We start from the raw sequence: 25,119 nt of genomic DNA, 5'->3' as shown, positions 1-25,119 counted from the left end.
GTCAGAAGACAGAGTGGGAAAAGAATGAGTCGATAGAAATTCAGCTCCATTATTGAATCAAATCAAATCAAATCAAACTTTATTTATATAGCACCTTTCATACTAAAAAGCAGCACGAAGTGCTTTACATAATAAAATCAATTATCAAATTCATGCATCAATTCACACACAACATCACACCGACAACCACACTGCACACATACCACCCCCCCACCACACCAACATGAGCAACATCAATATCAACAACAATCAACATTAAAATCTGGCTTGACGCTGAAGTGAGGAAACAGTATCTTGGGGATCTGTCCACACCGGGAGCCAGCCCACCAATGACCACAGAGGCCGCCACCACGGGGAACCGCCCAGATCAGGGCAGGCCGGCATCCACACCACAGCCAGGGCTGCAGTGCAGGATCCCCCAGCCCCCCCGAACCAGGGCCATCCCCACAGTAATGACCCCACAGACCGAGTGGGCATAGTCCCCGGTGTGGAAGATCCCCATGAGGAAAAACACTGGATAAATAAGTGTATAATAAGTATATAATAAAATAATAAAAAATAAAAAAATGTGTTCAATGTGTTTGAATGAAGTCAAACACGTTGAAGAGTTCAATCAGAGTTGAGGAGCTGTGTGGATTTGTAGTTGTGCATTTTCATCCCAGCTGTTAAACAACAGATAACAGAGTGTGTTACTAAATTCACCACCAAGCTGAATGTGTTTGTGGGAACATGAATGTTTTTTAGGCTTTCTGCATCATTTGACCCCGATTTGTTTTTCATCTGCCGTCAGATTCAGATGAAGACCATGAAACCACACAGCAGCTTCAGCTGAGCTGTCACTCAGCAGCAGCGGACTTCTCTGTGGGCCGCAGGGGCTGATGGGAGCTCTGAGGAGCTGTTAGAAAGCACGGGGGGGGCCCTGCTCTGATCTCACAGCTCGTCCTTGTTTGGCCTGAGCTGCATCAGAGCGTCACTTCTCCCCAGGTTCACCAGAGGAAGCAGCGCTGCACAAAATGCTTTTCCTCCCAGCCGCTGCTCTGTGCTGTCTGTGTTCAGGTGAGTGTTTCCAGCCAATCAGGAGCCAACAAACTCCACCTGGAGCAAACACTGTCACTTCATCTGTCTGTCTGTGTCTCTACAGCGCTGGTTGCCATGGCAGCAGAGCTGATTCAGGACCGGTTAACACTGACCAGGAGAGTTGGTCATTAATGGTGATGTATTCTGGCACCAGAAGAAAGAACCAGAAACATTCAGACTGATTCTTGATATTAATAAAGATAGTGGTGATGTTTATAAAGGTTATGGTCATCCCCAGGAAGATGATTTCTCAGCTGTGAATAAACAGAGCAGCTGTGAGTTGCAGATACAGAAAGTTAAACTCCATCATTCAGCCACCTACTGCTGCAGGTGTTGGAAGTCTGGTCTCCACAGGGAGAAATGATCCCTGCAGCCTGTACAAAAACCTTCAGATGAAAACATCCAAAGTGAAAAGAGAGAAAGATCTTCCTTCCAGGTCCCCACATTTCATTCAGCTTAGTTGTCTCCAAAGCTGCTCGTCTCTGACTGAATCAAGGCAAAGCAATTTTATTTTTAGAGCACAATTCATACACAAGGCAATTCAAAGTGCTGTACAGCTACATAAAATCACAGGAAGGCAATAAAATCATAAAAGAAGGCAATCACACTGACAGCTTCTCATTTCCTGATGGATGTTTATCAAATCCATCAGAATCAAACAAAGTGAGATGTAACCAGGTCAAGCTGGAAGCAAAGAGAATAAAACAGGTGACAGATTTTACACGCTGGCTTTTCTTTAAATTCAGGTGGAACTGCAGGTAGTGATGGCAGCTGGGTTTATGGATCATTTCATTACTGATCATTTCTAACAACTTTAACTTTATTATTCCAAAGGAAGAAAAACACAGAATATAAACACATCAGCATGATATACATCATCATCCAGTCAGAGTCTCTCTGCACACAAGCTGCTGCTGCTTCATCCTCTCAGCTCACATCGTCCCGTTCATCACCATCACTGAAGAGATGGCTCCCATCTGTAGAGATAAGAAAGAAGAGAGGAGATAAACGAGTGTTTCAGAGCATCCTCATCTGTCATCAGCTTTAATAAATATAATAAATTATAAATAAAGTCTCATAAAATACTGCTGAGAGCTGCATGGACCTCCAACCCTCTACTGACCTCAGAGTCTGCAGTTTGTTGTGTGGACTCTTCACAAGATCAGACAGCTCCTTCACATCTGATTCCTTCAGGAAGTTCCCCCTCAGGTCCAGTTCTGTCAGATGGGAGGGGTTGGACTTCAGAGCAGAGACCAGAGAAGCACAGCTGATCTCTGACAACCTGCAGCGCCTCAATCTGAATGAAGAATAAAACATTATTTAATGAATCATCATTTAATCAACTAAACCACTGAAGAAGAAAACAGACTTTACCATGAAGACCAGCACAACTTTCACATCATATTAATCTGAACAAACAACTAAAACATGGTGTCTGACCTCAGAGTCTTCAGTCCACAGTGAGGACTCTGCAGAAAGCTGCACAGCTCCTTCGCTGCAGAGTCACTGATGGTGTTGTAGGTCAGGTCCAGTTCTGTCAGATGGGAGGGGTTGGACTTTAGAGCAGAGACCACAGAAGCACAGCTGATCTCTGACAACCTGCAGTTCCTCAATCTGAATAAAGAATAAAACATGTGAGCTGAAGCCAACAGGATGCAGGTTAAAACAGTCCAACAGAACAAGTGAAAAAGAGCTCTCATTAATATTAATGACAACATGCTGCTGCTTCAATAAAGACGGAGTAACTTCAGCTCTTAAACTCTGCCAGCTCCACCAGTGGCTCCATCCATACAAACTCATGTTGTGCAGCCAAATGATTCAAGTTTCAAAGAAAACAAACATGTCAGGAGGAACTTTGGAGCAAATGGGAACAAACTGATAGAAATGGAGATCAGGTTCACTGTTTTATTGAAGGTTAAAGGCACAAAAACATGGTGCAGTGATGTTTAATGTAATCATGGAATCAAACTTCTTTAAAGAGTCGACAGCAGCAGAACTTGTTACTGTGACTTGTTGTGTTTGAATATCTCAGTCAGTGCAAACATTACAGAGCCTTAGAAAAGTGTTGGAACCATCCAGAGGTGGACTGATTGATCAGTTTGGCTGATTAATGGATGCTGATGGACGCTTTGACTAACTATCAGAATCAGTCAGGTATTCTGGCACTCAGGATTTAACCCCCCTGTCAGCTGACGTCCTGGCTCTCAAAGCAGGTCAGCAGCAAAAGTTTGAAAGTGAAAAAACGGATCAGAAGGTGGAAAAAAGTTCAGAATCTGACAGAAAGTTTGAATCTAAAAACAGAAAACATCTCAAATATGAAGAAATGAGACTAAAGTGGAAATAAAACACTATGAAAGAAGAATGAACTTTACATTCAAACTGAAATAAACGTCTGCTGCACTTTTTTCACTTTGAATCTGGTTTTTTGTTCCTCAGAGAAACTGATGAAGCTTCATGTTTCTTATCTGCTGTTTCTCAGCCTGCATTCACTCACATGCTGCTCACAGCAACTCTGAGCTCTTACTGAATAAAACAGCTGGGAACAGCTCCCATACAGTCAGCAGGGGAACAGAACAGCATGTATCTGCAGAGGTGGAATGTAACAAAGTATTTTTTCTTCGTTACTGTACTTAAGTAGTTTTTTCTGGAATTTGTACTAACTTAAGTAAAAATAAAAATGCAGACTTTTACTTTTACTCCGTTACATTTTGTGACAACTATCTGTACTTTCTACTTCTTACATTTCTGGAACTGACGTCGTTACTCGTTACATTTAGTCAGTGCTTAATTTGTAAATCATAAGGTGCCGGAACGCAAAGTACATATGACAGCTCAGGGATGACGAGAGCGTACAGGTCCCGGAACGTATACAGAAAAGGTGCTGAAAACAACATGAAAATGTCCACTTGAAACGCTGTGGGACTTACAAGCCTCAATTTCAAATAATATCCATGGTATAAATGTTATGACGATAATTTATAATTATTTTAGGCTAGTGCGCAAAACATAGGCAAATGCCCACATCACCACAGGTGGGACTTAGGTATACAGCCAGCAATTAATTTCTCAACAGGTCTAACGTGTAAAAAAAATATTTATAATTCAAAGATTGGCACGGCGGCCTATTAATAGACAGTATGTTTGCTCACCATATTTAGTTGTTTAAAACACCCCACATCACGAGCATGTCCGGATTGTCCTCTACCTCTTGTTTTCTGCTTTTACTGCGTGTGTCTGTGGCAGTTCTGTGTCCTTTGGCCACCCAGGACCTCACGTACGGGACTGGATTGAATTTAGCCAGGGAGGTCCAACAAGATTTAAGAAGAGTAAAGATGACATGGTGGATGTGAGCAAAGAGCTACGGTTGGGAGTGCAAATCAAGTTCATTTGAGAACTAGCGACCGCAAATTGAATTTGCTCCGGCGGGGCTAGTCTAGTCACTTGTGGTCGTTTTGGAGGCTGCAAATCGAAACTTAATCAGGCCAATCAATTCGTGAGGAGCGGGGTCGGAGGCCGGGCTACCTAGTGACGACAGAGGTGCTACGTTTCAGTGTGTAGTTCCAGAGAATCCATAGACACAGATAGTTTCTCTACTTCAACATGCTACAGTATACATTAGACCATATTTGTTGTACACGCTGCTGGATGTGGTAACAGAATGTTGTTGATAAAAAAAAATTAAGTCCTAGCACCTTTTATAAGTTGTTGTTTTCCTTTTACTGCTCTCAACAGAGCAGTGTTGGAGAATATGTTGGCAAGGAAATTACTTAATCCGTTAGTGGTAAACTAGTAAATGTGTTGTCATTCACAGAATTAGAAGTAGAACAATGCACTGTATTGCCAATCACACACAATATCGACACCAATCTTTCAGTACACATACTGTTTATTGCTGTGAGCATTTAGAAGTGACATTGGCAGGTCTGCGGTTATGTAATTAAGAACTATAATGGCACAGACATGACATGGAGAAAGACAGCCCATTGCTCAGTACCCAGTACTTTTACTTTTGTACTCAAAAGTACATTTAAAAGTTAGTACTTAGTACTTTTACTTAAGTACATTTTTGGTGTACTACTTTTACTTTTACTTGAGTAAATATTTCGCAGGGTACTTCTACTTTTACTTAAGTACAAGACTTCAGTACTTCTTCCACCTCTGTGCATCTGCAGTGATGCAGCAGTCCCTGCCTCCCTCCTTCATGGCAGCTCAGTGATCATCCTTTGTGTCTGTGTTGGGCTCACCTGCACAGGGTCGCAGCACTTCACCTGTTCAGCTTCTCTTTGGCTGCACAGCTATCAAACACTGACTCTGCTCCATGTTTTCACACATTTCTCACCTGATGGAAAGCTGCTCACACACACTCACAGCCTCCTTCCATCTGCTGTTACCTAGCAACAAGTTAGCTCACAGCTTTTCTTCCATCCATCGTCCAATCATGTTATTCTTCTTCTGATAAACTCTTCTTTGTGTTTTCCTCACAGTCACTAAATGTCAGCATCACTTTCAGTTGGACTTGACATTGTGTAACAGAGGGAATTATTGATAGAATTCATGAAATAAAGCTCAACTGAAAGTGATTTCCTTTCAGTTATTAGTGGGAGAAGCTTTTTGGCTGGATTTTGTCATCATGAATGAATCTGACTGAAGATAACTGCTGCTGTGATGAAAGCTGCTTTCTAACCAAGTCAAAGATTGTTCATTTCCAACAGTGTTGGAGGGGAGTTTGTTAGTATCAGCTGATTAACGGGCTTTTGGAGTTTTTCTGCTCCAAACAGTTGTTATTGTTTCAGCCAGAAATATTCACCAACTCTGGAGCTCTAGAAGCATCAGCCAGTGATTCTAGATTTGTTTCTGTCTGACAGATTCACTGTGTTTTCTCATTATTGAATGAATCATCATTTCATCAACTAAACCACTGAAGAAGAAAACAGACTTTCCCATGAAGACCAGCACAACTTTCACATCATATTAATCTGAACAAACAACTAAAACATGGTGTCTGACCTCAGAGTCTTCAGTCCACAGTGAGGACTCTGCAGAAAGCTGCACAGCTCCTTCGCTGCAGAGTCTCTGATGGTGTTCCCGCTAAGGTCCAGTTCTGTCAGATGGGAGGGGTTGGACTTCAGAGCAGAGACCACAGATGCACAGCTGATCTCTGACAAACCGCAGAGCTCCAATCTGAATAAAGAATAAAACATGTGAGCTGAAGCCAACAGGATGCAGGTTAAAACAGTCAAACAGAACAAGTGAAAAAGAGCTCTCATTAATATTAATGACAACATGCTGCTGCTTCAATAAAGACGGAGTGACTTCAGCTCTTAAACTCTGCCAGCTCCACCAGTGGCTCCATCCATACAAACTCATGTTGTGCAGCCAAATGATTCAAGTTTCAAAGAAAACAAACATGTCAGGAGGAACTTTGGAGCAAATGGGAACAAACTGATAGAAATGGAGATCAGGTTCACTGTTTTATTGAAGGTTAAAGGCACAAAAACATGGTGCAGTGATGTTTAATGGAATCATGGAATCAAACTTCTTTAAAGAGTCGACAGCAGCAGAACTTGTTACTGTGACTTGTTGTGTTTGAATATCTCAGTCAGTCCAAACATTACAGAGCCTTAGAAAAGTGTTGGAACCATCCAGAGGTGGACTGATTGATCAGTTTGGCTGATTAATGGATGCTGATGGACGCTTTGACTAACTATCAGAATCAGTCAGGTATTCTGGCAGTCAGGATTTAACCCCCCTGTCAGCTGATGTCCTGGCTTTCAAAGCAGGTCAGCAGCAAAAGTTTGAAAGTGAAAAAACGTATCAGAAGGTGGAAAAAAGTTCAGAATCTGACAGAAAGTTTGAATCTGAAAACAGAAAACATCTTAAATATGAAGAAATGAGACTAAAGTGGAAATAAAATACTATGAAAGAAGAATGAACTTTACATTCAAACTGAAATAAACGTCTGCTGCACTTTTTTCACTTTGAATCTGGTTTTTTGTTCCTCAGAGAAACTGATGAAGCTTCATGTTTCTTATCTGCTGTTTCTCAGCCTGCATTCACTCACATGCTGCTCACAGCAACTCTGAGCTCTTACTGAATAAAACAGGTGGGAACAGCTCCCACATAGCCAGCAGGGGAACAGAACAGCATGTATCTGCAGTGATGCAGCAGTCCCTGCCTCCCTCCTTCATGGCAGCTCAGTGATCATCCTTTGTGTCTGTGTTGGGCTCACCTGCACAGGGTCGCAGCACTTCACCTGTTCAGCTTCTCTTTGGCTGCACAGCTATCAAACACTGACTCTGCTGCATGTTTTCACACATTTCTCACCTGATGGAAAGCTGCTCACACACACTCACAGCCTCCTTCCATCTGCTGTTACCTAGCAACAAGTTAGCTCACAGCTTTTCTTCCATCCATCGTCCAATCATGTTATTCTTCTTCTGATAAACTCTTCTTTGTGTTTTCCTCACAGTCACTAAATGTCAGCATCACTTTCAGTTGGACTTGACATTGTGTAACAGAGGGAATTATTGATAGAATTCATGAAATGAAGCTCAACTGAAAGTGATTTCCTTTCAGTTATTAGTGGGAGAAGCTTTTTGGCTGGATTTTGTCATCATGAATGAATCTGACTGAAGATAACTGCTGCTGTGATGAAAGCTGCTTTCTAACCAAGTCAAAAATAGTTCATTTCCAACAGTGTTGGAGGGGAGTTTGTTAGTATCAGCTGATTAACGGGCTTTTGCAGTTTTGCTGCTCCAAACTGTTGTTATTGTTTCAGCCAGAAATATTCACCAACTCTGGAGCTCTAGAAGCATCAGCCAGTGATTCTAGATTTGTTTCTGTCTGACAGATTCACTGTGTTTTCTCATTATTTAATGAATCATCATTTCATCAACTAAACCACTGAAGAAGAAAACAGACTTTACCATGAAGACCAGCACAACTTTCACATCATATTAATCTGAACAAACAACTAAAACATGGTGTCTGACCTCAAAGTCTTCAGTCCACAGTGAGGACTCTGCAGAAAGCTGCACAGCTCCTTCGCTGCAGAGTCACTGATGCTGTTCAGACTCAGGTCCAGTTCTGTCAGATGGGAGGGGTTGGACTTCAGAGCAGAGACCAGAGAAGCACAGCTGATCTCTGACAAACCGCAGTTCTCCAATCTGAATAAAGAATAAAACATGTGAGCTGAAGCCAACAGGATGCAGGTTAAAACAGTCCAACAGAACAAGTGAAAAAGAGCTCTCATTAATATTAATGACAACATGCTGCTGCTTCAATAAAGACGGAGTGACTTCAGCTCTTAAACTCTGCCAGCTCCACCAGTGGCTCCATCCATACAAACTCATGTTGTGCAGCCAAATGATTCGAGTTTCAAAGAAAACAAACATGTCAGGAGGAACTTTGGAGCAAATGGGAACAAACTGATAGAAATGGAGATCAGGTTCACTGTTTTATTGAAGGTTAAAGGCACAAAAACATGGTGCAGTGATGTTTAATGGAATCATGGAATCAAACTTCTTTAAAGAGTCGACAGCAGCAGAACTTGTTACTGTGACTTGTTGTGTTTGAATATCTCAGTCAGTCCAAACATTACAGAGCCTTAGAAAAGTGTTGGAACCATCCAGAGGTGGACTGATTGATCAGTTTGGCTGATTAATGGATGCTGATGGACGCTTTGACTAACTATCAGAATCAGTCAGGTATTCTGGCACTCAGGATTTAACCCCCCTGTCAGCTGACGTCCTGGCTCTCAAAGCAGGTCAGCAGCAAAAGTTTGAAAGTGAAAAAACGGATCAGAAGGTGGAAAAAAGTTCAGAATCTGACAGAAAGTTTGAATCTAAAAACAGAAAACATCTCAAATATGAAGAAATGAGACAAAAGTGGAAATAAAACACTATGAAAGAAGAATGAACTTTACATTCAAACTGAAAGAAACGTCTGCTGCACTTTTTTTCACTTTGAATCTGTTTTTTTGTTCCTCAGAGAAACTGATGAAGCTTCACGTTTCTTATCTGCTGTTTCTCAGCCTGCATTCACTCACATGCTGCTCACAGCAACTCTGAGCTCTTACTGAATAAAACAGCTGGGAACAGCTCCCACACAGCCAGCAGGGGAACAGAACAGCATGTATCTGCAGTGATGCAGCAGTCCCTGCCTCCCTCCTTCATGGCAGCTCAGTGATCATCCTTTGTGTCTGTGTTGGGCTCACCTGCACAGGGTCGCAGCACTTCACCTGTTCAGCTTCTCTTTGGCTGCACAGCTATCAAACACTGACTCTGCTCCATGTTTTCACACATTTCTCACCTGATGGAAAGCTGCTCACACACACTCACAGCCTCCTTCCATCTGCTGTTACCTAGCAACAAGTTAGCTCAAAGCTTTTCTTCCATCCATCGTCCAATCATGTTATTCTTCTTCTGATAAACTCTTCTTTGTGTTTTCCTCACAGTCACTAAATGTCAGCATCACTTTCAGTTGGACTTGACATTGTGTAACAGAGGGAATTATTGATAGAATTCATGAAATAAAGCTCAACTGAAAGTGATTTCCTTTCAGTTATTAGTGGGAGAAGCTTTTTGGCTGGATTTTGTCATCATGAATGAATCTGACTGAAGATAACTGCTGCTGTGATGAAAGCTGCTTTCTAACCAAGTCAAAGATTGTTCATTTCCAACAGTGTTGGAGGGGAGTTTGTTAGTATCAGCTGATTAACGGGCTTTTGGAGTTTTGCTGCTCCAAACTGTTGTTATTGTTTCAGCCAGAAATATTCACCAACTCTGGAGCTCTAGAAGCATCAGCCAGTGATTCTAGATTTGTTTCTGTCTGACAGATTCACTGTGTTTTCTCATTATTTAATGAATCATCATTTCATCAACTAAACCACTGAAGAAGAAAACAGACTTTACCATGAAGACCAGCACAACTTTCACATCATATTAATCTGAACAAACAACTAAAACATGGTGTCTGACCTCAGAGTCTTCAGTCCACAGTGAGGACTCTGCAGAAAGCTGCACAGCTCCTTCGCTGCAGAGTCACTGATGCTGTTCCAGCTCAGGTCCAGTTCTGTCAGATGGGAGGGGTTGGACTTCAGAGCAGAGACCACAGAAGCACAGCTGATCTCTGACAAACTGCAGTTCTCCAATCTGAATAAAGAATAAAACATGTGAGCTGAAGCCAACAGGATGCAGGTTAAAACAGTCCAACAGAACAAGTGAAAAAGAGCTCTCATTAATATTAATGACAACATGCTGCTGCTTCAATAAAGACGGAGTTACTTCAGCTCTTAAACTCTGCCAGCTCCACCAGTGGCTCCATCCATACAAACTCATGTTGTGCAGCCAAATGATTCAAGTTTCAAAGAAAACAAACATGTCAGGAGGAACTTTGGAGCAAATGGGAACAAACTGATAGAAATGGAGATCAGGTTTACTGTTTTAATGAAGGTTAAAAGCACAAAAACATGGTGCAGTGATGTTTAATGTAATCATGGAATCAAACTTCTTTAAAGAGTCGACAGCAGCAGAACTTGTTACTGTGACTTGTTGTGTTTGAATATCTCAGTCAGTCCAAACATTACAGAGCCTTAGAAAAGTGTTGGAACCATCCAGAGGTGGACTGATTGATCAGTTTGGCTGATTAATGGATGCTGATGGACGCTTTGACTAACTATCAGAATCAGTCAGGTATTCTGGCAGTCAGGATTTAACCCCCCTGTCAGCTGACGTCCTGGCTCTCAAAGCAGGTCAGCAGCAAAAGTTTGAAAGTGAAAAAACGGATCAGAAGGTGGAAAAAAGTTCAGAATCTGACAGAAAGTTTGTGAATTTGAAAAAAAAAACATCTGAAATATGAAGAAATTAGACTAAAGTGGATATAAAACACCATGAAAGAAGAATGAACTTTACATTCTAACTGAAATAAACGTCTGCTGCACTTTTTTCACTTCGAATCTCGTTTTTTGTTCCTCAGAGAAAGTGATGAAGCTTCATGTTTCTTATCTGCTGCTTCTCAGCCTGCATTCACTCACATGCTGCTCACAGCAACTCTGAGCTCTTACTGAATAAAACAGGTGGGAACAGCTCCCACACAGCCAGCAGGGAACAGAACAGCATGTATCTGCAGTGATGCAGCAGTCCCTGCCTCCCTCCTTCATGGCAGCTCAGTGATCATCCTTTGTGTCTGTGTTGGGCTCACCTGCACAGGGTCGCAGCACTTCACCTGTTCAGCTTCTCTTTGGCTGCACAGCTATCAAACACTGACTCTGCTCCATGTTTTCACACATTTCTCACCTGATGGAAAGCTGCTCACACACACTCACAGCCTGCTTCCATCTGCTGTTACCTAGCAACAAGTTAGCTCACAGCTTTTCTTCCATCCATCGTCCAATCATGTTATTCTTCTTCTGATAAACTCTTCTTTGTGTTTTCCTCACAGTCACTAAATGTCAGCATCACTTTCAGTTGGACTTGACATTGTGTAACAGAGGGAATTATTGATAGAATTCATGAAATAAAGCTCAACTGAAAGTGATTTCCTTTCAGTTATTAGTGGGAGAAGCTTTTTGGCTGGATTTTGTCATCATGAATGAATCTGACTGAAGATAACTGCTGCTGTGATGAAAGCTGCTTTCTAACCAAGTCAAAGATTGTTCATTTCCAACAGTGTTGGAGGGGAGTTTGTTAGTATCAGCTGATTAACGGGCTTTTGGAGTTTTGCTGCTCCAAACTGTTGTTATTGTTTCAGCCAGAAATATTCACCAACTCTGGAGCTCTAGAAGCATCAGCCAGTGATTCTACATTTGTTTCTGTCTGACAGATTCACTGTGTTTTCTCATTATTTAATGAATCATCATTTCATCAACTAAACCACTGAAGAAGAAAACAGACTTTACCATGAAGACCAGCACAACTTTCACATCATATTAATCTGAACAAACAACTAAAACATGGTGTCTGACCTCAGAGTCTTCAGTCCACAGTGAGGACTCTGCAGAAAGCTGCACAGCTCCTTCGCTGCAGAGTCACTGATGGTGTAGTTCTGACTCAGGTCCAGTTCTGTCAGATGGGAGGGGTTGGACTTCAGAGCAGAGACCAGAGAAGCACAGCTGATCTCTGACAAACCGCAGTTCCTCAATCTGAATAAAGAATAAAACATGTGAGCTGAAGCCAACAGGATGCAGGTTAAAACAGTCCAACAGAACAAGTGAAAAAGAGCTCTCATTAATATTAATGACAACATGCTGCTGCTTCAATAAAGACGGAGTGACTTCAGCTCTTAAACTCTGCCAGCTCCACCAGTGGCTCCATCCATACAAACTCATGTTGTGCAGCCAAATGATTCAAGTTTCAAAGAAAACAAACATGTCAGGAGGAACTTTGGAGCAAATGGGAACAAACTGATAGAAATGGAGATCAGGTTCACTGTTTTATTGAAGGTTAAAGGCACAAAAACATGGTGCAGTGATGTTTAATGGAATCAAACTTCTTTAAAGAGTCGACAGCAGCAGAACTTGTTACTGTGACTTGTTGTGTTTGAATATGTCAGTCAGTGCAAACATTACAGAGCCTTAGAAAAGTGTTGGAACCAACCAAGAGGTGGACTGATTGATCAGTTTGGCTGATTAATGGATGCTGATGGACGCTTTGACTAACTATCAGAATCAGTGGAGTTTGAGGCTGATGGTTGGGAGACCTCCCCCATCTCCACCAGGAAGCTACAAAGCTGAAGTCAAGGAGGAGTCAGAGTGTTAAGTTCAGTGTTTCCATTCAGACTTTAAACATCACAGCTTCCATCAGAGTCACATGATTTAGAAGCAGACAGAAACACAGCAGGCAGCAGCTCAGCTTAGAGACTCATCTTCAGGAAATCCAAACACTGGACTAATGAGCAGATCAGTACAGATGCTCGCTACCAAAGCAGAAACTAAAAGATGTATCTTCTGCTGTTATCGGCTCATCCTGTTTTGTTACTGATGATCTCAGCTCAGCAAAGAACACCATGTGAGCAAAGCATCTTCTCACACTGACAGTCAGCTGTTTTGCCGGAGTGAACAGGGCAGACAATACAGCCTCTAAATAAGGCATTATCTGTCTTTATTTCACCAATACTTTAAGACAAATGACTGAATGAACGTGTACTATTGCACTGTTAGCTCAGAGCTGCCATGCTGTTGCTATTTGGGGCTATCGGGGGCTTTCTATACACGCTTCTAGTGGCGCTGCACGCGTCGATGATGTCATCCCACTGTATTGTGTAAGCCCGGTTCACTCCCGTTATATGGATATACGCAGATCTCAAGTGATATAAATAGTGTCCGAAGGACGCTGACTAACCAAACTGTTATCGGTGAGTAGATGAACGTATTTTATGCCAGAAATAAAGTTCAGGTTTAAAAAAACGAACTTCCCCTTTAAGGCCCTCGGCCTCTGGAGAAGTCACTCAACCTCCCTCCTTCATGCAAAGTCGAGTGTGTCATCACCCAGCAAGGATTGGCTCTTTTGGCCCTTCTGCCCTAAATTCCTCAGGTTTATCTTGTCTTTTTAATCCCCTTGGTCCCTCAATAAACCTTTAAACTCCAACTTAGCATGTGGAAATATTTCATGTTCCTCTCCTCTAACCCTAGCCGAGCAGGGCTCTGTAGCTGCAGCCTTTGTGTGTCACTCTGCAGACTGCCATGCTTTCTGTAGGACTGACAGACCTTTCTTCCAAGAAATGAATACATAAAGGACAACTTGTTTTTCTCTTATATTGACTCACTTTAAAAAGTTTCCACAGAGAAGTACATTCCACGCGTGAATGATGTCATCCCACTGTATTGTCTATGCCCGGTTCACTCCCGTTATAGAGTTTAAAAAGCTTAAACTGCACTTTGGTTATTTATTTATTTATTTTTAAAGTTTCATATTCATGTTCAAAATGGACAGCAAAACTAAATCTACACTTCAGGACGTACTGTGATAGAAAAAATCTGATCCTTTATGCTCATATAATCATTTCTACTTCTGTGTAACTGCTTATGTTGACGCATGCATGAGATTAATAGCTGCACTCGGGAGATCACCACTGTCCGCTCTAAGAACTGAGTGTCCCACAGCCTGGGCGGTATCAACACCACTATCTGCTCCCAGCAGGACAGAAGGAAATGTCTCATGCATAGACGCAAGCATCCGTCTTCTCTGCCCTATAAAAGCTTCCTGAGAGCTCTGCATCTCTGAACATTTGCATCATAGCTTCTGTATGTAAACGTTCCCTTACTGCAGGATAATTAATGTCCTCTGCTTTTGAACTTCAGACAGTATTCCTGAGTATTCTTATTCATTTTCCTGACATACTGAAAACATGCAGTCATCATGACTCTGAGGAGTCTGGGGAGGAAATATCTGATAAAAACAGCAACATTTCTGTGGACTGTGGGGAGCTGCTTTTGGACAGTTTCTAAAGTTAGACTGATAAAAAGCTGTAAAATATCCTTTTTTGTTCCATTTTAATATTAGGAGTCAGACTTGGTGAGCAGTACGACTTGCAGATCCTGATTTTAGTCCTCTACAGACATCTGTTCAGAAAAGTCACTTGGACATGATGTTTTCCCCAGTGTGTTCAAACATGTCTTATTCACTTCCAGTAACACTTAGAAGGATTCTGTGTGTTTGGGAAATACATTCAGCTTCTGATTCACTAAAGGATTATGTGGCTTTGTGGCCCGTTAAATGGCAGCAAACCAGAGGCTGCACATCTGTCTAATTCACAGTCGCCTTCACAAAGGGTCAGGTTCACCTCAAACCCAATAACCATGCAGATATCATCACTCTGTTCCAGTGCAGTGTGTCCACATTTAAAGGAGGTTTGATGCTCACATTTAGAGGAAAAAACAGCTCATATTTCTGTAAAGTAGTTTACTTTGGGTATGTGATGCTGTGTTTTAGGACAAATCTACAGGAATGCAAAGGAGTAAAAGAGCACTTTGGTATTTCTTTAAGCTGTGTGTGTTATATTTCATTATCAGTTATTTAAGCCAGATAATCAAAAGGCAGAACAGATCAACCTGTTTCAGTGATCAAGGTACCTGGAAGCTGTTTTTAATCCATTTAAGCCAGAATTATATCAGCTCTCAGCTGAAAAGGTCATGAATCCTTACCTGAGTTTTTCCAGTCTGCAGTTTGGACTCTTCAGTCCAGCAGAAAGCTGCTGCACTCCTGAATCCTGCAGGTTGTTGTTACTCAGGTCCAGTTCTGTCAGGCTGGAGGACTGGGAGCTGAGAACTGAGGACAGAGCTGCACAGCTTCTCTCTGAGAGGTTACAGCCATCCAGTCTGAGGAGGAAATGAGATGGAAGGAAATAACTTGATCCATTAATCAATTAAACTACATTCGAATTTGATTAGTGGAAGTATTCTGTTTCCCTATTTGTTTCTGTTTATATGTCCATGGAAATAAAGTAAAAACATAAAATAAAATAAGCTAAATAGAGTTTATTTCTCTGTTAATAAGTAAAGAATGTATTTAAAAAGAAATATATCTATGTTGTACGTACAGAGCTTTCTTGGAGGCTTTGACCACGGGCAGCAGCCTCAGAAGAGCCTCCTCTGAAGCAGAGTATTTCTTCAGGTCAAACTCATCCAGATCTTTTCCTGATGACAGTAAGATGAAGACCAGAGCCGACCACTGAGCAGGAGACAGTTTATCTGTGGAGAGACTTCCTGAACTCAGGGCCTGTTGGATCTCCTCCACCAGAGAACGATCATTCAGTTCATTCAGACAGTGGAACAGATTGATGCTTCTCTCTGCAGACAGATTCCCACTGATCTTCTTCTTGATGTAATCGACTGTTTCCTGATTGGTCTGTGAGCTACTTCCTGTCTGTGTCAGCAGGCCTCGTAGGAGCCTCTGATTGGTCTGCAGGGAAAGACCCAGGAGGAAGCGGAGGAACAGGTCCAGGTGTCCATTTGGACTCTCTAAGGCCTTGTTCACAGCACTCTGATGGAGATGTTTTAGACCTTGTTTATTGAACCATTTAGGCTTCCAGGGGGTTGTTTGCTGCTTCAGCAGGTTGAGTCCAGAGTTGATGAAGGTCAGATGGACATGAAGAGCAGCCAGAAACTCCTGAACACTCAGATGGATGAAGCAGAACACCCCTCCCTCCTCTCTAAAGATCTGTGTGAACACTCCTGAGTACACTGAGGCTGCTGAGATATCGATGCCACACTCTGTCAGGTCTGATTCATAGAAGATCAGGTTTCCTTTCTGCAGCTGCTTAAAAGCCAGTTTTCCCAGAGACTCAATCATCTTCCTGCTCTCTGGACTCCAGGGTGGATCTGTCACAGCTCCTCCATCATACTTGAGCTTCTTCACTTTGGCCTGAACCACCAGGAAGCGGATGTACATCTCAGTCAGGGTGCTGGGCAGCTCTGCTCCCTCTCTGGTTTCCAACACATCCTCCAGAACTGTAGCAGTGATCCAGCAGAAGACTGGGATGTGGCACATGATGTGGAGGCTTCGGGATGTCTGGATGCGGGAGATGATCCTGCTGGCCTGCTCCTCATCTCTGAATCTTTTCCTGAAGTACTCCTCCTTCTGTGGGTCAGTGAACCCTCTGACCTCTGTCACCATGCCAACACAGTCAGGAGGGATCTGATTGGCTGCTGCAGGTCGTGTGGTTATCCAGAGGCGAGCAGAGGGAAGCAGGTTCCCCCTGATGAGGTTTGCCAGCAGCACATCCACTGAGGTGGGCTCTGTAGCATCAGTCAGGGGCTCCTCGCTGTGGAAGTCCAGAGGAGGTCGACACTCATCCAGACCGTCAAAAATGAACACAACCTGGAACTCTTCAAAGCTGCAGATTCCTGCTTTTTTAACTTCATTAAAGAAGTGATGAACAAGTTCCACCAAGCTGAACTTTCTCTCTTTCAGCAGATTCAGCTCTCTGAAAGTGAATGGAAACATGAACTGGATGCCCTGGTTGGCTTTGCCTTCAGCCCAGTCCAGAGTGAACTTCTGTGTTAAGACTGTTTTCCCAATGCCAGCCACTCCCTTTGTCATCACTGTTCTGATTGGTTCATCTCTTCCAGGTGGGACTTTAAAGATGTCTTCTTGTCTGATGGATGTTTCTGCTCTGCCTGCTTTCCTGGATGCTGCTTCAATCTGTCTGACCTCATGTTCATCATTGACCTCTCCGGTCCCTCCCTCTGTGATGTAGAGCTCTGTGTAGATCTGATTCAGAGGGGTTGGCTTTCCTGCTTTAGGAATCCCCTCAAACACATCCTGGAACTTCTTCTTCAGAGCAGACTTGAGTTTGGGTTGACACCTGTGAAGAGGCTCTGAATGACAAAATAGAAGATAAGAAGATTTCCTGTTACTGAGCAGCGTATGGAGCGTAAATAGAAAGAAAATAAAGTCTGAAATGACGTGCCTTTAAAGCTAAATTTCCCTCAATCTCTGATGAGACACTTATCTTAGTTACAGTCATGAATATTAGCTATTATTGCAAATGAAAGACACAAATAATTTCGATGTTTTTGTCCTTATCAATTCATTCTAACACTCAGTGTAGATGGGGAGCATCACATGTCTGCAAAACCTATAACAAAACAACTTGTAACAGTTTGGTGTAAAACATTTGGAGTTGTGAATCACACACCCAACTCAAAGCTCTCAGTAAGGGAAGCAACTCAAGGCCTTGCCTCAGAAAAACCAGAACACAACTATTCCACAAACTACCAACCATAACAACCATAAGAACAACACAGACCAAGAAAAACAAGAAGATAATCCCACTAAAAACACTCCAAGTGAAAAAAATAAATACATCAAACAATTTTGAGCAACTGCAGAAGATCCTCGACACCAAACTTTACTGCAAACCCTACATTCACCTGCTGCTGCACAGGTGGAGCTTCCTTCTGAAACACACATCCAAACGCATCTTGAAATCACAGATTCTTTGCTACAAACACATTAGCAACCATAACCCTGTTCAAAGCCCTCAGAAAACAGGCTACTCCAGACATTTCCTAACATAAACCAAGAGGTACACCCTCAGAAAATACCACTGAAGAGCATCTCCCAAACACATCTTTCTCCCACTTCTGCCGAGGTTAAAGATGGACTCCACTGTATCTATCATGCCATACAGATTCAGCTACTACACAAACTAATGTGCAACTGAACTGGTGTTGGTTCAAGTCTGTAAAAATGACACTGCTCCCCTACTAATGGCCCTCTCTGACCTCATGAGACAATCCCACCGCTTCACTCTGTAACCCATTCATTTCAACAGCTTGCGTTGTGTAATGATGGTTTGTCGCTGTGCAGGAAAAGTGCACGTCAAAGCAAAAATGGAGGACAAGCTGGTTGTGTGGGTGAATTATTCACGATGATCCCTCCTGCACCCACAGAATCACTGTCAGTGCAGCAGTGCATTGCAACATAGATGGGAACAGGACAGATTAACCCTCCTTATTGAGTACAAATAGCCTACAATACATAACACCCAATAGCTTCCTGCCTGCCTGCCAACAACAAAATAATGTGTCTATTTTGCTCTGTAATTTGCAACCAGTGTGCTGATCTAAGGCTAAGTACATGTCACACTTGGTCTTAAAGGGCCCTTATAATAATATGTGGCCTTACCTTTTTGTGCTGATGGGCCAGACAACAAACCCAGCTGAGAGGAAAGTGTAGGGTCTAATTTTTGAAGATGTTCCATCATCTTCCTGCTGGCTTCCTCTCCTTTTCTTCCTACATCATCGATGAGTCTTCGTGCCTTATCTGCTGTATGGTTTATCTCAATTATTGCTTCTTTCTCCAAACGATTGAAGACACCATCTACAAAGAGGGCATCAAGCAGCTGCTTGAGGATTTCTTCTGGCACCCTCTCCACAAACTCCATTCGTATTCTGTTGAGTTCGCTCTCTGCAAGGTGTCATAGACATGAACATGAATCTCACTTTTCAGTAAATGTTGAAATGTAAAACTAATGCGTGTGAATCATGACTACTTCAGGGGTCCATGTACATTTTGAAAGCTGACAGTCAGTGATGAATGATGTCATGAACATAGCTTTCATTGTGCTTTTGTTGATCATATGGCTGTGAGGCTCAGGGAAGAGGAGCTCGCTTTGTGTGGAAGATTTCCCAAAAAGTGTTTCTTCCTAATATCACACACCCAAACCAAATGAGAAAATGGGACCAGGGTGTTAAACAATATTTTAATGACATAAAAGGTTGAAAGTCAAGGTATTCCAAAAATTGGGGTAAATCACAAGAAGAGTGCTTGTGATTTTATGAACCTTCCAGGCTGTCAGAGTCATTGCTGTTTATATCTATCTGCCATTAATATCCTGACAGCTGCACATAAAGCTCTGAACTTAATAAGCAGCAGAGTTCGCTCTGACAGTGACCAAAAATAATGTAGAGATTCAATGACCAAATCAAAGTTCATTTTAATCTGACGTATACTCTCTTATATGAAGGCTGATGTGTTCGATCAGATATCAGCGGGATAGAACAGGCTTCTATACTTGTTTCTGGTTATTCTGGAGAAGACATCACCTAAAAACTCATTTTACATTCTGTTTAATGATGGCATCAAATTGATGGCAGGCTGCAGAGATCTTTAAATTAAAGGAATATAAGACTGTTAGGCACTTATCACCATGGTAACTGGTGTTTTCCCTTACATATCATGTCTCTGCCTCTGTCTCTATCTTTCGGAGCCTCTCTTTGCATAGTTTCCAAAACTTGTGATTTATGGATTTGGCCAGCTGGTCTCTCAACGCAATTGATGAAATTTTCTCAACGAGAAGACAGGGTTTGGGGGAACCCTCTTGTCCAGACAGGACATTTTTCTCCGGATACACAATGGACTCCTGGGAGTGGAGGATTGTATATCTACCAATAATAATGTCAGTCGAGGATGTCAAAGATGTGTACAAAATTGGATTTTTGATAACAGGCTTTCTGCTATTTGGAGTTGGCGGTTACCTGGCATATCAAGAAATTGGGAAAACATCGGCAGCTCTTCTGGCCACTGTGAAGCTGCGAGACATATGCGATGAGATCTACAGAGCGAACAACAGTCAGACTATGATGCTACGTGAGCAGAATCGCACGCTGGATGCCATTCCTGGACTCGGGAATGAAATGGAATAAATCCTGGAGAAAGTTGTTTCACTCGGATCTGGCAGAGAGTCCATGAATTTGGCTGTTTAGATTCGTCATTGAGAAACCCAGCAAAACTCTCAAGGCAGACAGAAAACAAATGTCGGCCTGACCCAAAACAATTGTTATCTGAATTCTGGCTCCCCTCTCGGACGGCTGTCCTTCAATTTCTCCTGGTTATTATGTAAAGAAGATGCTCTGCTCCTTCTGCCCCCCCTTCCCTGAGAACATCTGTGGACCTACTCTGAACTGTACAGGCTGGTTGATAAGCTTTCCATCCTGTTATCAAAGACAATGGCCTCTGAGACAGTGCTTTCACGGACTTACTTACTTACACACACATATCCACACAAAAACATATCCGCTTCTGACACCACCTCCACCTCCCCTACTTGCTACTCTGTCTTTGTTTCACTCTGCCTGTGCTGAGGTTTTTTCTCCTCCTCTCCCCTAATGTGCTATTTCTTCTGTCAATCTACCCTGATCTTATTAACGCTTCACTAGGAGGAAAACTTAGTCATATTCAAATGTCTATTAAGACCTATTATCACTGTATAAACCTTAATATTTCCTCTCAGATGAAAGTCTTTTATCCAAGTTCCCATTAATTTATAGACCATTGAACAGCTTTTTAAATGCTTCCTCTTAGAGGAAAGCTTATCCATGTTTCTGATCTTATTAATGCTTCACTAGGAGGAAAACTTAGTCATATTCAAATGGTCTATTAGGCAAGGCAAGGCAAGGCAATTTTATTTATAGAGCACAATTCATACACAGGGCAATTCAAAGTGCTTTACAGCTACATAAAATCATTAAGTAATTAAAAAGTGAAGAGTGCAGATAAAATACTTTCAGGTGTCATATGCACAGCTAAATAGAACTGTTTTCAGCCTGGATTTAAACATTGTCAGAGTTGAGGCCTGTCTCACATCTTCTGGAAGACTGTTCCAGATTTTAGGAGCATAAAACTGAAACGCAGCCTCACCTTGTTTAGTCCTGACTCTGGGCACCAGTAGGATTCCCCTCCCTGAGGTTCTCAGAGCCCGAGTTGGTTCATATGGCTCTAACATGTCAGAGATGTACTTTGGCGCTTGACCATGAAGAGACTTGTACACAAGCAGAGCTGTTTTAAAGTCTATTCTCTGAGCGACAGGAAGCCAGTGCAGAGACCTGAGCACTGGACTAATATGGTCGTATTTCCTGGTTCTAGTCAGGACTCGAGCAGCAGCGTTCTGGATGTACTGCAGCTGTCTTATAGCCCGTTTAGAGAGCCCAGTGAGCAGGCCGTTACAGTAGTCTAACCTGCTGGAGACAAACGCATGGATCAGTCTCTCTAAGTCTGGTTTAGACACTATTCCTTTGATTCTGGCAATGTTTTTTAGATGGTAAAAAGCTGCTGATGTTACAGATTTAATGTGGCTGTTAAAGTTCAGGTCTGAGTCCAATATTACCCCGAGATTTCTAACTTGATAGTTAGGTTTTAGAGAGAGAGTCTCAAGGTGACTGATAACACTTTCTCTTTGTTTCTGTGGGCCACAGACAATGATTTCAGTTTTGTCTGAGTTTAGCTGGAGAAAATTGTTTTGCATCCACACACTGATCTGTTCGATGCAGCGACACAGTGTATCTACAGGCCCGTGTTCTCCTGCCGTCAGTGACACGTAGATCTGAGTGTCATCTTCATAATTGTGGTAGGACACATTATAGCTGCGTATTATCTGGCCTAGTGGAAGCATGTACAGATTAAACAATACGGGTCCCAGGATTGACCCCTGGGGAACCCCACAGGTCATAGCCATTTGGTCTGAGACACAGTTACCAATTTCAACAAAATATTTCCTGTCCTCCAGATAGGACTTGAACCAGTTTAAAGCACGACCAGAGATTCTGTAGCGTGCTCTCAGGAAAGACAGAGAACGGAGATGTTTACATTAACCTTCCCCCCTTTTTCAAATGTCTTGACATCGAAAACATTTCACTGTTTATGACCCTTTCAACGGATTACCTAAAGAAGATAAGGACCCAGATGTGAATTCCGACCCACTGGAGTCTCTTTGTGAGATTCTCTCCTCCACGCCAGCCACGCATAATAAATTATGCAAACTGACACCTTCTGATAAAGAAACAGACCAGGCTTGCTCTTCTTTCCTGGCCTGTTACCAAGGAATGTTCAACGCTCCACTTTTTTTTAGAAGAATAGAATCAACCCTAATCATCACTTTTCTTGGAAAAAACTGTTAAAATCGGAAATGCATAAATCTACAGATCATTTTGAAACATTCGCCATTCTTTTACATGAAGTATTTACCAAGTTATGGAATACTGGATTTAATAGAATCCCTTTCTTGGAGCCACAGCGCCCCCCAAAGGACATGGATAACGGACACTTTTCACTATGTCAGACTAATGACAAAGGACACTTCTAACTCTGGATGTTTAATGTTCTCATTATGTACAATGCATAACCCAATGGTGTAATTCCACAGGTATTGCCCAAAGAGCTGCAGATCATTCTAATTAACAGAAACCAAAAGTTGTCATACTATTTCTATCATGATAATATGAAGTATTGTATGCTGATAACTGTTCCATGCTCATATTTGTGTTTATGCCTGCTCGCATGCAACATTATTGTCTGTTAGGAACATTATGTTGTATAAATCAGTGTAACGTAGGTAAATGCGTTTGAAAGAGAGAAGTTTCCCCTTTTTTTCTCAGTAACCCCCCTTTTTAGCTTTTTGGGTTGGGGGTCAGCTGAACACTGATTGGACGAAAGCTGACATGTGACCTCGACTTTAAAGCCGAGTCGCGCCGAAGATTCGCCCTCTGGTCATTTACTCTCTTGTCATTCTCTCTCTTGTCTTTTACTCTCTTGTCATTTACGCTCTTATCATTTTCTCTCTTATCCCTTACGCTCCGCAACTCTCTTGTCCTCTCTCTATTTTACTCCGTAACTATTAATTCCCAATTTTTTTAGACTTCCTTTTTTTTATAAAGTCTGGTCCGATACACGCGAGTGTTTGCTAAATCACACCGCCCGGCCCAAGAAGAACAGCCGACTCAACGTCACCCAGGCGGTCACCAAGGAAACGTGGTCTCCAACAACGACGCCCAGCCGCTGGTAACCAAGGAAACGTGGTCTCCAAGGACTGACGCTCACCTTGTAAAGAACCACGATACTCTACGGCAAAAGTAAGGCGCATAAAGTCTGATATCTTTGGAGCAGTGGAACTCTGCTGAACTCGGAGTGCTGAATCCTTCCTCTGGAGGTGATGGTTGTGCAGAGATCCGTAGGAAATAACCGGCCGAAGTGATTAGCCATAGCAGCTCAGTGTGAAGGCCCAGACTGTATTAACGTTTTAACCCCAGGTCACTAGTCCTCCCGTTTAGCTAAGTTATCTCTCCCTTTCAACCGTGTTTCCTTATAACTATTGCAAAATACCCATATTCTGTCTCTTATCAATTGTTTATACACCTATATACCTGTGCAATGTTGAATAAATGTTTGTATTAATCCATTTAAGAGCGTCACGGACAGTTACTAAGTCGGTTGTCACTTCCAACAGAACGTACGAATCAGAATGAGACTACCCATTTTATTATCTTAACAGTTTTCCTCTCTGAACTGTAATTTAACGAGTTGAACCAATCAGAGGGGTGGTGCCCTGCTATTTTCGAGGTAAATATTAATTAGTAACGCCCAATAACGCTACAATTCCCACCCAGTCTTCTAACCTCTGTAATAAGATTGCATGGTCAACTGTGTCAAAGGCAGCACTCAGGTCCAGCAGAACTAAGACTGTGACTCTACTTGCATCTGTGTTCAGGCGGATGTCATTTGTCACCTTGATCATTAAGACCTATTACCACTGTATCAACCTTAATATTTCCTCTCAGATGAAAGTCTTTTAAAGATTTGTTATCATTCATTATATCAACCGTTCTGTTATTAGCTATATTCTTAAATGCCTCCTCTTAGAGGAAAGTTTATCCATGTTAGTTAGTTTTTGTTAGTTTACTCAAATTACCTGTTATAGTTATATCAATCCTACTGTTAGCTAAATTTACTTTTGCTCTGTTCTGTATTTCTGTGTTTGATTTTTCCTGATTGTTGTTTTTATGTTGTAAAGCACTTTGGATCGCCTTGTTGCTGAAAAGTGCTATATAAATAAATTTCACTTCACTTCATCAGAGTTGTGACTGACAGGTGACCTGTCCCAAATACTTCTTTCTCCCACTTCTACCGAGGTTAAAGATGGACTCCACTGTATCTATCATGCCACATCGATGCAGCTACTACACAAACTAATGTGGAACTGAACTGGTGTTGGTTCAAGTCTGTAAAAATGACACTGCTCCCCTACTAATGGCCCTCTCTGACCTCATGAGACAATCCCACCGCTTCACTCTGTAACCCATTCATTTCAACAGCTTGCGTTGTGTAAAGATGGTTTGTCGCTGTGCAGGAAAAGTGTACGTCAAGGCAAAAATGGAGGACAAGCTGGTTGTGTGGGTGAATTATTCGCGATGATCCCTCCTGCCCTCCCCGACACCCTGAGAGCACCACAATCAACCGATTGTTTTAAAAGGGGTCTAAAGACATTTCTTTTTAGCAAGAGTTATGGTCCCCTCTCTTAGATGTTTATTTCATTGCTCTTATTATTCTATTTTATTTTTTTTTTTTTCTCCTTCTTTTTATCATTTTTAAACCTGTAAGCCCTTTGAGATCTCTGATATAAAGGGCACTACAAATAAAATGTATTATTATTATTATTATTATTCCTGCACCCACAGAATCACTGTCAGTGCAGCGGTGCATGTCACACTTGGTCTTAAAGGGCCCTAAGGGATGTCAGCTCTTTAAGAGATGTTTAAATTATTAGTCC

At 42.1% G+C, this 25,119-nt stretch overlaps 1 protein-coding gene and 1 long non-coding RNA gene across 2 annotated transcripts; both read right to left on the bottom strand.

Moving 5' to 3' along the window:
- Positions 1–669: 669 nt before the first annotated feature.
- Positions 670–2,370, bottom strand: LOC142385853 (uncharacterized). The gene is made up of 2 exons (XR_012770247.1): positions 2,201–2,370; positions 670–2,054 (listed from the first exon to the last, which is right to left on the bottom strand). It is a non-coding gene; the product is annotated as an uncharacterized LOC142385853 (long non-coding RNA).
- Positions 2,371–2,493: 123 nt separating this feature from the next.
- Positions 2,494–18,979, bottom strand: LOC142385690 (NLR family CARD domain-containing protein 3-like). Its single transcript, XM_075472415.1, has 5 exons — positions 18,705–18,979; positions 15,613–17,392; positions 8,070–8,243; positions 6,085–6,258; positions 2,494–2,691 (listed from the first exon to the last, which is right to left on the bottom strand). Exons 1-5 carry the CDS (start codon positions 18,961–18,963, stop codon positions 2,499–2,501), a joined length of 2,580 nt encoding a protein of 859 aa, XP_075328530.1. The 5' UTR covers positions 18,964–18,979; the 3' UTR covers positions 2,494–2,498.
- Between the last annotated feature and the right edge of the window lie 6,140 nt (positions 18,980–25,119).

The sequence above is a fragment of the Odontesthes bonariensis genome, chromosome 8 (genome assembly GCF_027942865.1).
Source record: "Odontesthes bonariensis isolate fOdoBon6 chromosome 8, fOdoBon6.hap1, whole genome shotgun sequence".
NCBI lineage: Eukaryota > Metazoa > Chordata > Actinopteri > Atheriniformes > Atherinopsidae > Odontesthes > Odontesthes bonariensis.
Note: the sequence above shows the minus strand (reverse complement) of the source record. Positions and strands in the feature narration are given on the sequence as shown.

What these genes read in the sequence shown, in the direction of transcription:
- LOC142385690 (XM_075472415.1), bottom strand. Translation starts at nt 18,963, where the DNA reads ATGGAGTTTGTGGAGAGGGTGCCAGAAGAAATCCTCAAGCAGCTGCTT. An exon ending in TGGCCCATCAGCACAAAAAG is followed by an intron (nt 17,393 to 18,704) that starts GTAAGGCCACAT and finishes TTTGTCATTCAG; the next exon opens with AGCCTCTTCACAGGTGTCAA. An exon ending in TGTGGACTGAAGACTTTGAG is followed by an intron (nt 6,259 to 8,069) that starts GTCAGACACCAT and finishes TTCTTTATTCAG; the next exon opens with ATTGGAGCTCTGCGGTTTGT.